Genomic DNA, 14,339 nt, shown 5'->3' with positions numbered 1-14,339 from the left:
TGGCTAGACTTCTCCGGTCTGTGTTAAATAAGAGGTGAGAGCAGATGGCCCCTCTAGCCTTAAAATCTATGAGAAATGATTTCTATCTCGGCTTGGAAGGGTTCGATTTCTGTCCCGAGCTGTTGGTAAATGTCTGATTTCTCTGTACACACACAAACAGATGAAAACACATTTCCATGAATAATCATCAACATTTACAGACAGGCAAAGTAAGAAAAATAGCATTTGAGAATTTATTAGCGTCTTCGTTAAGGCTATTTATTCTGTATCTTTTGACATGTGATGTTGACCATTTGTGTTTTAATGGTTATAAAGTGTAAACTTTTTGAATTGCAACATTTGCTGCCATTAAATAATTATTGTCTGACCCTCATATTTTCCCCAAACTGTGAACATTTAAATAGATAAAAAGACTTAAAACCCATCATTTTGCATAACTGTGAAAATTTAAACAGCTAAATATAAAAAAATGCTTAAAATAAACATTGATATTACCCATGGAAATTATAAAAAAAAATGTATTCCTCCAAGTCTGTTTGCAAACAGTTTAAAAGCTTTTGATTCAAAAAATCACTCACAAACCTGATTGTATACTCTAGCCACTAGGCAGAGACAAGCCACATTGTGGGAATGTGTGTTAGTTGTGTTAGGCTGCTTTTCTGGGATAAGAAAGGTGTTCCATCTGGAAAGAAACCCCCATCATCATCATCATCAATCTTTCCTTTTAGTAAAGCAGAGAGTAGCAGTGGTTTCCACCATGCATTGGAGGCCTATGTAGAGTATTCACTAATGAGTCCATTTTTTAGCATCCCTCTTGGGAAGATGTTATGTAGGCAGACTTCATACATGGCTCTGTGTGTGTACACACACACACACACACAAAACAGCAAGATAACTACCACCGTAAAATCATAGTTGAAACAAGCGTCTGTGATTTTTCTGGAGCTGTAGCTATCTGGGGTTTAATGTGAGTGCTTTGAAGCAGACAGATACACACAAAAGTGTGATAGACACAGAGATAGGCAAGACGCTTCTTGTGAGCTTTCCCCCCATTGGCTGAACCTTCAGTCACCACCCCGGATTTCCTGTCTAGAAGCTCCCAGATCTGCAGAAATTTTCTCCACCCAGAATCTCAGGTGGCCACCTCGTGCTGCTCTCCAGTGGCAGAAATGGGAGTATCTTTGCTCCTTCTGAGTTTTCTGGGCGCCGCAGTGTTGTGTGAGTTTTTTTTACAGAGGATGCACTTGCAGGGTGTGTGTCGGGGGAGCCAATCTGGCAGCGTGGGTCTATTAATTTTGCACCCCTTCTCCATTTTTCTAGGTGACCTTCCCCCGTTTAGACTGGTGGAGTTTGGCCCAGCAGTGGTGCGGCCCTCAGAGACTCTGCAACTGAATTGTGCTGTCTATGGTTCCTACATCACGGGTGGAGGGACCTTCTGGTATTGGTTCAAGCAGAGTCCCGGGAACGGGCTGGAATGGATGGGGCTGCTTGAGTCCAAGGGGGATACTGCATATGGCCCATCATTGAAGAGCCGAATAATAATCTCCAGGGACACTTCCAAGAACCAGTTTTATTTCCAGCTGAGGGCCCTGACAAGTGCTGACAGTGCCAGCTATCACTGTGCCAGACGATAGGAGACACAGTGATTGGGAGCAAAGCAGGAGCGAGGCAAAAATCTGAAAGATCTCTCTGAGGGGCGTGAGGAGTGCAGAGTGTCTGAGGGTGGGCTTCATGCCAGAGGGAAATAAAGACAGAAGTAGGATTAAAGAGACTTCAGAGGAAACCACATGGGAACGTTACACGCTCAGACCAAAGAGAGTTTTAAAACTGGAGTTTTATTAAACTTATTATCCAGAACCAAACAAACCCAAGTTGCACTAGCCGCATTGCTGCTGAGTCCTTTCAGAGCCCCTTTGACTTCCTTCGCAGGCCCTCGATCCTTAAAGGGCCAGGGTGCAGACAAATCTAACCCTGAGATTCCCTTCTGAATGCTGCCTAAACTCTTAACTGGACCTCTGCCTCTGTCTCTTTCCTCCCCTCTGAACTCTCACACGCAGAAACTCTCACACTCTCTCTTTCTCTCCTACCACACTTACCATCACGGTACGTGAGCGCCTCCTGCCAAGTTTTTGTTGTGAAACAAATTGAAAGGAGCATATTTTGCAAAGACCCGTCAGCACAGCAATGGGAGAAACACTGCAATTGTTAATCGTCAGCAGCTTTCCCTGCAGTTTCAGAGAAATCAAAAGACTTGCGGTTTTGTGGGAAGGGTGGCCCAGAGTGACAGAGTCCCTGAGTTCTCCGAACCAAACCACGACACACAGCATGGGAACGTGCTCTCCAGGCAAGTCCCAGGTGTGTGGCCAGCCCAGACAAACATCCACTGCCCTGTGGGGGTTGGGAGTCAGGGGAAGAGGGCTCTGTGCAGGTAGAGGTGAGAAAACCCGCAGAACTTCCTCTTTTCACTGGAAGGGATTTAAAGACAGTCTGGAGAGAGATTGTTGGGGCTGGGTGATTTTATCCCCTTCATTTATGAAAAGGACAAAACAGAAACAAATCCATATAATAAAAAGGAAAGAAGAATTTAATAATGTTGTATAAACACACACAATAGCAACAGCACTGCGTTACAGTAACAATAGCAATGGGAATAAAAACAACACTATCAGTGACAACAGCCATAACAATGTAATTGGCAACCCCCAGAGCAATACAATGCCTTTAACAATAGCAACAATAATCCGTCATAATGTAATACAACCCAGCAAAACAGCAACCTAAACATCAGCCCCCAAGCCAACCAAATTCTCAGTCAAGAAACCGAAGAAATAACCAGACAAACAAATAACCCACTAAGTTAGCAATCAAGTATTAAAAATGAATGAATAATAAATTAAACCAATCCAGTATATAACCCAAATCAACTAAACAAATGAAACCAAGCAGCAAATCAAGCAAGGAACCCGATGGTCAAAGGAATAATGAACCAAGGAAACACAAAGAACGAAGCCCTGTGAAGCTGGCAGACCAGGCCAAAGCCCCAGGCCTTACCGCAGACTTACAAGTTCACAGCTGGAAGCCCGGCCGGTTCACCTGTGTACTACTACACACCAAAGCGATTGTTAGATATATTATAATGTAGTTGGTGTTTAAACGTCATGAAAACCGATAGGATGCTGCATGCATTGTTTTCACGTACCTGTGTCCTGCTATAATGTAATAGCAAACATGCACTTTGCACATACCCCCCCGCACCCAGCGATTAAATAAGCCACCAAATGAGAACGAAGCCTTGTGCAATGCAAATGCAGAACTTTAACAGGAAAGTGCTAATTTCAAAGCAAGGAGTGTTCTGTAGGTGGTGACTGGAACTCAAAGGCTCTAAACGCAGAGACTGCTCTCCAAGAAAGAGCCCACGTGGGTGGTGACCCCCTTACTCTGTGAGCAGAAGCTGTAAGCATGGACACAAGGCAAAAATCTTCACCTCTGGACTGTTTCAATTCTAATGAGAAGATGGAGATCCCCAGCGTTATTCTGGGTAGCCCCAAGAGACTTTGGAAAACTGGCAGATTATTACATCTCTGCTACCATTGGGAGTCATAGATCGTGACTCACCTGTACATATATTTTAACCTGCTTTAACCTCTCAGTAACTCTCATTCCTTTGTCCTAGATAATAAACCTTTAGTTAGTTTACTATAGAATTAGTGTCCAGCATTGTCTTTGGTGTGCGATCTCGGATGCTAATCAACCTCACTGAGTGACTGGTCTCTGGGCCTGGGTGTAACCTGATGATTTATGATTTTTGGTGTAACCATTGATCACACAATCCAGCTTGGCTGGGTGCAAGAGAGACTGGAGTGTCTCGGGGATTGTCTGCGACCTTGTACTTCAGGAGTTCACATTTATTACTGGGTTGCTGAAATCTAAGGATAGAATATACCACCAGTCGGACTGCCCGCCCTGCTTCTGGCTGTCTGCGCTGAGGTGGGCACTCATGGTTGTGCGTCACCACAGACAGCGTGACACCCCCTAACATGTAACTAATCAAATAAAAAAGTGATTGAGCAACCACATGAAAACCCATCTGGTCAATCAGCCAAACTCTCCAACACCACGCAAATAATGAATCAAACAAACAACCACCAACCCAGCAAGAGTCATGTCCTTATCTGTTTCTCAGCTTCCCCATCTGTAAAATGGGTATGATATACTGACCTCCTTGTTCAATAATTTTGAGATCTACACAAGAAAAAAGCATTATATAAGAGGTAGGTTTTACTATTAATTGTATTATTATTAATTATTATTATTATTAGACACAAATAACCACATTTTTAACTTTAAACTCTCAAAAGAATTCTTGTGTCACAGACTCATTCTTTGTGCTGCCCTAGAAGAGAGCTGGTAAAAGTTGGTTTTATGGCTCCCAAATGTCCCTGACAACTCTGAAAATATGAGCCCCAAATTAAGATTTTCAAAGGATCATAAAGGATTTCAATGAGGTCAGGGTCTCTGCTTTTCAAAAGATACCTACGGGTGGAGAGAGAGATCAGACTATTTTAAAGAAAATTCCCAGGATATTAAGGGTTAAACTTCCAAAGCAGCTAAAGGAACTCGTGGACAAACCTTTCATTGAAAGTCAATGTAATTTGGGTGCTTAACTCCCCTCGTCTCCTTTGAAAATCCCAGCCTCGTTCTCTATAAATGCCTCTTTAAAATAACAAAGGAAACTTAGGGTCAGATCCCCAGCCAATGTGAATTGCCAGGGATCCACTGACCTGAATGGCGCAACGTTGATTTTCACCTGCTGGGGCCAGGCTCTTAATCTTTCAAAAAAGTAATTATGGAACCTCTATTTTCAGATGATAAGCACGGTGTTTTGGCAGGGCAATTACAGACTAGCTGGGGGTTGGTAAACCCGGTACTTGAGAATGCATGATTGTGTCATGTGGTGGTAGAGTGAAGTCTGGGAGGTTTTTGTAGCGCTGTTTATCACTGTGTATACTACCTACCACAGTGATTGAAGATAACTGAGTTACTGTACATAAACCAACCGCTGTAGTTTCTGAAGGTGGAGTGTACTGTATCTTTAGGTGCACCGAAGGAAGGAGGTTAAAAAGATAATGGAAGGGCAGCTGCTTTTAATCTAAACCACAGAAAGTGATACATTCGTGCAGAGGTTGTTCCACTTATTATAGTCAAGGCAGCGTTCCTGGTGAAGGAGGATCAGGCTGGGAAGCAAACTTGCAGAAGGGATTTGTCTACCGCACTGCGATGCCCCTTACTTCGTGTCGCAATGCCTCCTTTAATAAATCTTTCACACCAGGACCAGAGTGACAGCCACAACAGCAAACCCCACAATAAAAAACAAACAGAAAAACAAACAAACAAAAAATGAACAGAAAACTAATAAATAAAAACAAAACAACCCCCCCCCCCCCCACAAAACCAACCCCTTCCAATCTCCCCAAAGCCAAACCAAACCTACCAACCAACCAATCAAAAGAATGGAACAAAAGGAACAATCCCCTGACATACTCCATGCAAAGGCTCCCCTGGTTAAAAAAGGCAGAGAACTCCTGGAAATCTCTTGGGGACCTTGCTATGCTGTGGTGAATAACCTGATCACAGCTAGCTAGATAACAGGGTGTGACACGGGGGCCAAAATGACAAAGGGTTACCTGTTCTTTACAGACAACTTGCCTCAGACTGGACACATTCACTACTCCTAATACACCGCTTTCACAGTATTTATCCATAAATGCTAGCATCCGAGCATGAAAGCTTGTAAATCATAGCGATCCATAGTCATGGTGAGATGTGTTATGGGTTCTATTTAGGGAATAATGTAATGATATTGAAAATTATGCCTTTATGGTCTTGGAGGGAAAGTGAGTCACCAGGAAATCCTATGTCTTGGTGATGGGTCATTCAAGCGGTCAGGAGTTTACACCCCTCCCTGGCTAGCCATTTATGGAATGTATTGCTCAATTGTCTACTTTGCGGCAACCCAGAAAAGTCAATGGACAACCATCAAAGACAAATTGTAAATATCAAAACCACTTGGGAGTGAGAAGTGAAAGCAATGCCGTGATGGCACGGCCCTGTCTGTGAACAAACACAAGAGACCCATTCAATAGATCACAGGGCAGAGAAAGACACTCTGTACTCACTGCTGAGGACTTAACTTGATGAAAGACTGGGGGCTAGCAAGCGCTGCAAAAGACTGACTTTCGGAGAGAGAATCTACTTGATTATCTAGGGAAAGTAACTATTAATAAATGTAGGCCCTAATTCACATTTTATGATTTTCTTTTGCATGTAGCTATCACTCACACTAGTTTCTATTTCAGTCTCTGTTCTTTCTTAAATAATTTTTCTTTTGTTTTACTAGCATCCAACTCAGGTGCTGTGTGTGGGACAGGACCAGTGCTCTAAGGTAAAACTGGTAAACTGGGGTACGCTGCTTCTTTGGGAACAGAGGATCGGGACTTTCTGTGGGTATCCAATGATCAGGGGCTAGACACCAGAAGGAGACATATTGAAGGGACTCAGGGGCCGGGGTGCAGCTATTGTCAACCTGCAGGGCAAAGGAACAGCTGGAATAGCCCAGAGGAGAGGCGGGTTTTCTTCGGGAACTGACACCCTGCCAGGAGCAGGCAAGACTCCCCCACACTGAAGGCAGGTGGCAAGAAGGTGACTCCCATCCCTTGGTGTCCCAAGAATGGTCACAAGGGGTGTGTGTGGGAATAGATAGATTATAACATTTCAGGGATGGAAATATATTCTTTCATCTAGCCCATCTCTGTGGGGCCCAACGGAGGAAGAAGTCTTTGGCTAGTATTTTTATCCAGGCTTAATTTTTAAAGTCCCAAAAGATGGGAGTGGCACCACCTCAGGAAATATTCATAGAATCATAGAACTGGAAGGGATCTTGAGAGGTCATCTAGTCCAGTCCCCTGCACTCATGGCAGGAGTAATTATCTCGACCATCCCTGACAGGTGTTTGTCCAACCTGTTCTTAAACATCTCCAATGATGGAGATTCCACATCCTCCCTGGGCAATTTATTCCAATGCTTAACCAATTAAAAAGTTTTTTCCTAATGTCCAACCTAAACCTCCCTTGCTGCAATTTTAGCCCATTGTTTCTTATCCTATCATCAGAGTTTAAGAAAAACAATTTTTCTTCCTCCTCCTTGTAACAACCTTTTACATACTTGAAAATAAAGGAGTACTTGTGGCACCTTAGAGACTAACCAATTTATTTGAGCATAAGCTTTCGTGAGCTACAGCTCACTTCATCAGATGCATACTGATGAAGTGAGCTGTAGCTCACGAAAGCTTATGTACAAATAAATTGGTTAGTCTCTAAGGTGCCACAAGTACTCCTTTTCTTTTTGCGAATACAGACTAACATGGCTGTTACTCTGATACTTGAAAATGGTTATCATGTCCCCTCTCAGTCTTCTCTTTTCCAGACTAAACAAACCCAATTTTTCAATCTTCCCTCATAGGTCAGGTTTTCTAGACCTTCAATCATTTTTGTTGCTCTTCTCTGGAGTTTTTCCAATTTGTCCACATCTTTCCTGAAATGTGGCACCCAGAACTGGACACAATACCCGAGGTGAGGCCTAATCAGCATGGAGGAGAGCAGAAGAATTACTTCTTGTGTCTTTAGAGTAACAGCCGTGTTAGTCTGTATTCGCAAAAAGAAAAGGAGTACTTGTGGCACCTTAGAGACTAACCAATTTATTTGAGCGTGAGCTAAGCTCCCTTCACGGATGCATAAAGTGGAAAATACAATGAGGATGTTTTTATACACACAGACTATGAAAAAGGGGTGTTTATCACTACAAAAGGTTTTCTCTCCCCCCACCCCACTCTCCTGCTGGTAATAACTTATCTAAAGTGATCACTCTCCTTACAATGTGTATGATAATCAAGGCTGGTTATTTCCAGCACAAATCCAGGGTTTAACAAAAACCTCTGAGGAACAGTGGGGGGGTGGGGGGGAGGAATAAATGATGAAGGGTTCATGTTTAGTCCATCCACCTGGAAACAGTCAGGGCACACCCTGACCGTTGTGTAGGAGCAACACATTGCTCCGTCCAAGGACGAGGACCAGATATGAACCCTGGGAAGTTAATTAAAGGACAGTAATCGTGGGAAGCTTCCTTGGCCTGGCCTCAAGGCCTGAGAATTAGGATTGTAGTAGATAGAGGCTGAAAAATAAGAATATTAATCAAAGTCATGTATTCCTTTGTTGTGTCTCTTTGCAGTGGAAGTAGGTAATGCGCAGGGGGGAGAAATATAATAAAAGGGAAGGTGGAAAGCTGACAGGCAGAAGCCCATTTCAGCTGACCAGCTTGCTTGCTTGGATAAATCTGTGTTCTGTCTCATTATTGAACCGCCACAAATAAACAAGGGGAAATAGGCTTGAATAGAGACTGGGAGTGGTTGAGTCATGATAAAAAGCAACCTATTTCCACTTGTTTATTCCTCCCCCCCACTGTTCCTCAGAGGTTTTTGTTAAACCCTGGATTTGTGCTGGAAATAGCCCGCCTTGATTATCATACACATTGTAAGGAGAGTGATTACTTTAGATAAGCTATTACCAGCAGGAGAGTGGGGTGGGGGGAGAGAAAACCTTTTGTAGTGATAAACACCCCTTTTTCATAGTCTGTGTGTATAAAAACATCCTCATTGTATTTTCCACTTTATGCATCTGATGAAGTGAGCTGTAGCTCATGAAAGCTTATGTTCAAATAAATTGGTTAGTCTCTAAGGTGCCACAAGTACTCCTTTTCTTCTTGTATCTTGCTTACAAGACTCCTCCTAATACATCCCAGAAGGATGTTTGCTTTTTTTGCAACAGCGTTACGCTGTTGACTCATATTTAGCTTGTGGTCCACTGTGACCCCCAGAGCCCTTTCTGCAGTTCTCCTTCCGAAGCCGTCATTTCCCATTTTGTATGTGCGCAACTGATTGTTCCTTCCTAAGTAGAGTACTTTGCATTTGTCCTTATTGAATTTCATCCTATTTACTTCAGACCATTTCTCCAGTTTCTCCAAATCATTTTGAATTTTAATTCTGTTCGCCAAAGCACTTGCAAACCCTCCCAGCTTGGTACCATCTGCAAACTTTATAAGTGTACTCTGTATGCCAGTATCTAAATCATTGATGAAGATATTGACCAGAACCAGACCCAGAACTGATCCCTGTGGGACCCCACTCTTTTTGCCCTTCCAGCATGACTCTGAACCACTGATAACTACTCTCTGGGAATGGTTTTCCAACCAGTTTTGCACCCACCTTTTAGTAGCTCCATTTAGGTTGCATTTCCCTAGTTTATTTATGAGATGGTCCTGTGGAACAGTATCAAAAGCTTTACTAAAATCAAGATATACCATGTCTACTGCTTCCCACCATCCACAAGGTTTGTTACCTTGTCAAAGAAAGCTATCAGATTGGTTTGACATGATTAGTTTTCGAGAAATCCATGCTCACTGTTACATATCACCTTATTATCTTCTAGATGTTTGGAAATTGATTGCTTAATTCTTTGCTCCAATAGCTTTCCGGATACAGAAATTAAGATGACTGGTCTGTAACTCCCTGGTTTGTCCTTATTTCCCTTTTTATAGATGGGCACTAGATTTGCCCTTTTCCAGTCTTCTAGAATCTCTCCCATCTTCCATGATTTCTCAAAATAATTGCTGTATCTTTAGGCAATAATTCTGTAAAGAAGTCCATGAGGACTATTCTCATGCTTAAAATTAAGCACATACACAAATCTTTGCTGGCTCACGGTTTAAAATAACTAATATGAAGATAGAAAAGTGAGACTGATGCCACTGCAGTAGGATTGGTTGAAAATTTTCCAACCAAACTCTTCTGTGATAGAAAAGTGGGGTTTTGATTAAATGAAAATTTTCATCCAAAAAGGAAATGCTCCCCAAAGTTAAATATTTTTGGTGAAAGTGAAATATTTTGGTTGAAACCAAAATATTGCAATTTAGATATCCTGTCTTTGTGCCTCATGTGAGTTGTAATTTAGTTGTTTCATGTCCCCATTCCCTTCTATGGACTGGGCTCCCCAGAAGACTACATTCCCCATGAGGCACCAGGGCAAAGACTCCCATGATGGAGCCATCTCCCCTCACCATGGGGGGGTACAGCATCATGGGAGATGTAGTCCAATCAAGTAGTCCAGCCCTTAAAGAAGGGGAGCATGAGGCAGCCAAACGACAACTCCGTTGAGGCACCACATCTGAATTTCTGAGTGAAAATGTTTGTTTTTTGGTGGGGGACAAAATACTCCATTTTTTGATATTTTCACTGAAAAGTCAATTTTGTCAGTTTTTAAAAAACTGTTGGGTTTTTTTGGGGGGGGGGGAGGGGGAAATCCCATTTCCCAGCCATCGGCACTCTGCAGGTGGAGTCTTGGTTTGACTCTGGAAAAGTTATGGCTGAGGCTTTTAAAAATGATGGAGTAAAGCTAGGCTTTTAAATTTGCATGGGGTACATTTTTCAATAGTACTTGAGTGAATTAGGAGCTTAAGTCCCATTTTCAAAAGTCATTTTGGGACATGGGAGCCTGAGGCTTGGCCTACACTAGAGAGTTAGGTCAATGTAAGGCAGCTTATGTCGACCTAATTATGTCAGTGTCCACACTACAGCCTTCCTGCTGCAGATGTAAGAGCTCTTCTACACTGACATAATAACTCCACCTCCATGTGCGTAATTCCCATTGAAAATCAATGCGCTTTAGGCACGTAGATGCTTTTGAAAATCTCTCCAGGCACCTAAATACCTTTACAAATGTGGCCCTGAATCCCTAACTCCCATGGATTCCAACGAGAGTTAGGCTCCTAAACTACTTAGCTCCTTTTAAGAATCCCACTAGGTGTCTAAATACCTCTATTAATCTGTCCTCAAATACCTTAGGTAGCTTTGAAAATCTCTGTGTCTAACTTCCTTATGCTCCTTTGAAAGTGCCAGTCTTGAACTCAAGCTTTGGCTTGCCCAAGTCTGAAAATCTTGGCCCGTCTTCATGTTGCCGAGGCTGGAATGAAGCTGTGGTCAGCAACTGCTTTCATTTCCTTGGAACAGTCTGTTGAGAAGTCACATGGCTGCATGCACTCTCACAGCTCTGTACAGTAAGAAAGAAGAGGTGTTTTTTGTAAAGAGGTGTAGCACTGTGGGGGGGTGGGGTACTACCACAGTGACACAAACTCCATAGAGTGCTGTACAAAAACCTGCAGATGCAAGAAAAGCAATATTTCATGGCAAAAAATACACTAACCCAAAATTTCAGAGGAGTTAACTACAGTACATTTTATTCTTTTTCTCGCTATTTCCATGTAACCCCCAAGAAACAGTTTGAGCAGTATCCTAAGAGCTGGAAAGAAGGTTTAGCTGAGAAGCAACTTCTGGCACAAAGTCTTTGGAATCATTCAACTACAGAATGATTTTTTTCTAATTTTTAGCAGAAATAGGACATGATACACACTTCCTGGCTTTGAATAATGTGTCTTGTAAGGATAAAGTCCTGTTTTTAGTCCTCTGTCTTGGCATGTCTATGGAGCTCCTCTAGAGACCTATTCTTCTGCAGGCTGCAAACAACGTGGATACAGATAAACTCATCTTCGGAAAAGGGACCACTGTCAAAGTAAAACCAGGTAAGTACAAAGCTTTGTATGTTTAAAATTACACTAGAAGGGAAGGGGAGCATTGCTACGTGGTTCCACAAAGAAATGATTTTGCTTTCTGGGGTTTGAGAGGATTTTCTTGCCAGCTGAAGACTCAGTTCTGGATGCTCAGATGCATTGCACAGCTCCATTGGACCGAATGGCCCATAATCCCAACAGGTGTAAACCAGCTTCACGCCATAGGAGTCAAAGGGCCAGATGCCTCCCCGGTGTACATTGGGTGTGGCTCTATTGGAGTAAGTGGGCCCGATCCCGAGCTGGTGCATATCTGCATAGCCGCAGTGGAGCCAGTGGTCTAGATCCTTGGCTCGTATCTATTGGTGTAGCTCTACTGAAGTCGATGGCGTTACACCGGCACACACTAGCTCAGGGTCTGGTAATCTGGGCCAGATTTGGTGTAAAAATGCCTCAGCGCCACTGAAGTTCCGTGGATTTGCACGGTTTTAGGTCAGTCTCAGAACGCAGGCCCCAGGGTTCAATGCTGATGTGCGAGGTGGGTTTTGCGATGACTCTCTAACTCTGTGGAGTATGCACAACTGATTTTCGGGAAAGGCACCAAAGTGACCGTGGAACCAAGTAAGTAATTCATCCACAAAAGGAAGCGTGAGTGTTTTTCATGTTCCTGAAATAATGGCTCAATAACCTCAGGGTGAAGTTTTGAAAACTGCCTAAGCAACTGGGATGTCCAAGTTCCTTCAGAATGGATGGGAATTGGATGTCCAAATTGCCCAGCCGATGGGGAAAATGTCACCCAGGAAATTTAAGGTTGTTTTAGAAAAGTAATTAAAACTTTCAGAGAGGGTTGAAATATGGAGTGAGTCAAAGGAACCACTTTACAGCTGGTTGCTGGATTTCTTTGTCTGGAGTTTCTTGGGTGTAAACTGAAGAAGTTGGATTAGGTGGTGGTTTTTGCTTTTTGTTTTGGAAAGTGGGGCTCTAATTTAAAGGGAAAAGATCTGGGGTTTGTGAGTCAGTTCATGGAGTTCCAGCATTCCTCTGAGAGAGATGGAACACGTAAGTTTTTGTAGGGACCATTTGAAGTGTGTTAACACATGGCCCATGATCTTTGGGAAAGGCACTCAGCTGAAAGTTGAACCACGTAAGTATTTATCAAGTGTATTTTTGAGCTTTTGGGGAAGGGTAAAGTGGTGGAAAGGTTGATTTTATTGCTCAGAAATATCCAGCTGTGTATAGAAACTGACAGCAGAACAATCCTTGGTTGATTATGGGTAAAATTTTCAAAAGCAGCCAAGGCTTAGATGCTCAAAAGTCTTATGTGCCTAACTTCCCCTGAAATCACGTAGATACTTAATGATTTTCAGTCAGTCCCATCGACTTTCAATGAGGCTTCAGCTCCTATGATACAGATTTAAATGTATTTAGGTGATAAAGGCTGTTGAAAGGTGCCTAGTAAGATTTTTCAAAAGCACCTACATATCTAACTCCCATTGAAAGCAATGCATCTCGACAGGTTTGAAATCCCCACCAAGTGCCTATCTACATCTTGAAATACCTATAAAACCAGCCTAAATTAACCTAAATACCTTTACAAATCTAGCTTGTGGGTGCTTTTGAAACTGTTACCCTTGAAAACCCAATTCCCATTAAAATGACAGGATTTGGGTGTCCAAATCCCCTAGGCAACGTGGTATGTTTTCAACCTTTTGCATGCTCCATGAAGGAGATTTCCAAAAAATGCTGAAGAAAGCTAGGAGCACAGTTCCCTTGGCACTTTGAAAAACCTCTCCTCCATGAACACAGCACAGAAAGCGTCCAGTCAGACATACAGCTGTATATTTAAAACCTTGTTTGGTGGGGTGGGTTAAGGAATAGTTGGATATAGGGAGAAGCCTAATATTCTGACTGAATGTTTGTATTTTTTAACAATCTTGTTTCATCTTGATTTTTTTCCCCCGAGAACACCGTTAAAAAAAGTGATAAAACATTGCCTTGAGGTGGCAGGTACAAGCAATTGCGTTCATTAGTGAATCTAGGAAACGTGTATACCATTTGTGTCCTTGTTGCTGTTAAAACCCAGTCGAGTGAATTCCTAGCATGAAAATATCTGCTTGTCCACTTTCATTACAATCAGACTGGCCAGCTCTCCAGCTGGTGTCAATCAAGAGAAATCCGTGAGGCCAAATGCTCACCTGGTGTAAATGGATGTAGCTCATTTGAAGTCAGTGGGAGAAGATCCCCAGCTCCTCAGTCACTGGGCCAGATCAGCAGCTGGTGTAAATTGACATAACTACAGAGAAGTCAATCGGACAGGAATCTCGGGTGGTGTAAATTGCCAAAGCCCTGTCGATTTTACAGAGCCTCAGATTACAAATCCAGAAGGGGCCACTGTGATCATTTAATCTGACATCCTGAATATCACCCGCCACAGAACTTCCCCAAAATAATTCCCATAGAATATCTTTTAAAGAAACATCCCTTCTTGACTTAAAAATTGGCAGTGCTGGAAAATCCCTTGGTAAACTGCTCCACTGGTTAATTGCCCTCAGTGTTAAACTATACACCTCATTTCCAATCTGCATTTATCAACTTCCAGCCATTGGATCATGTTAAACCGCTTTCTGCTACATTGAAAAACCCATGATCAGATGTTTGTTTCCTATGTA

At 42.6% G+C, this 14,339-nt stretch overlaps 1 protein-coding gene across 1 annotated transcript in view; it reads left to right on the top strand.

The window, feature by feature from the left end:
• The window catches only part of LOC119563617 (immunoglobulin lambda-1 light chain), a 216,385-nt gene that overhangs the window by 191,795 nt on the left and 10,251 nt on the right, over positions 1 to 14,339 (top strand). Inside the window, exon 5 of the mRNA XM_043527487.1 lies at positions 12,757 to 12,814. Within this exon, the coding sequence (XP_043383422.1) occupies positions 12,757 to 12,814 (58 nt within the window). The remainder of the gene's footprint in view (positions 1 to 12,756; positions 12,815 to 14,339) is intronic.

This window comes from Chelonia mydas, chromosome 13 (genome assembly GCF_015237465.2).
Source record: "Chelonia mydas isolate rCheMyd1 chromosome 13, rCheMyd1.pri.v2, whole genome shotgun sequence".
Lineage (NCBI taxonomy): Eukaryota > Metazoa > Chordata > Testudines > Cheloniidae > Chelonia > Chelonia mydas.
The sequence above is the reverse complement of the archived record's forward strand: the minus strand, read 5'-3'. Positions and strand labels throughout refer to the sequence as shown.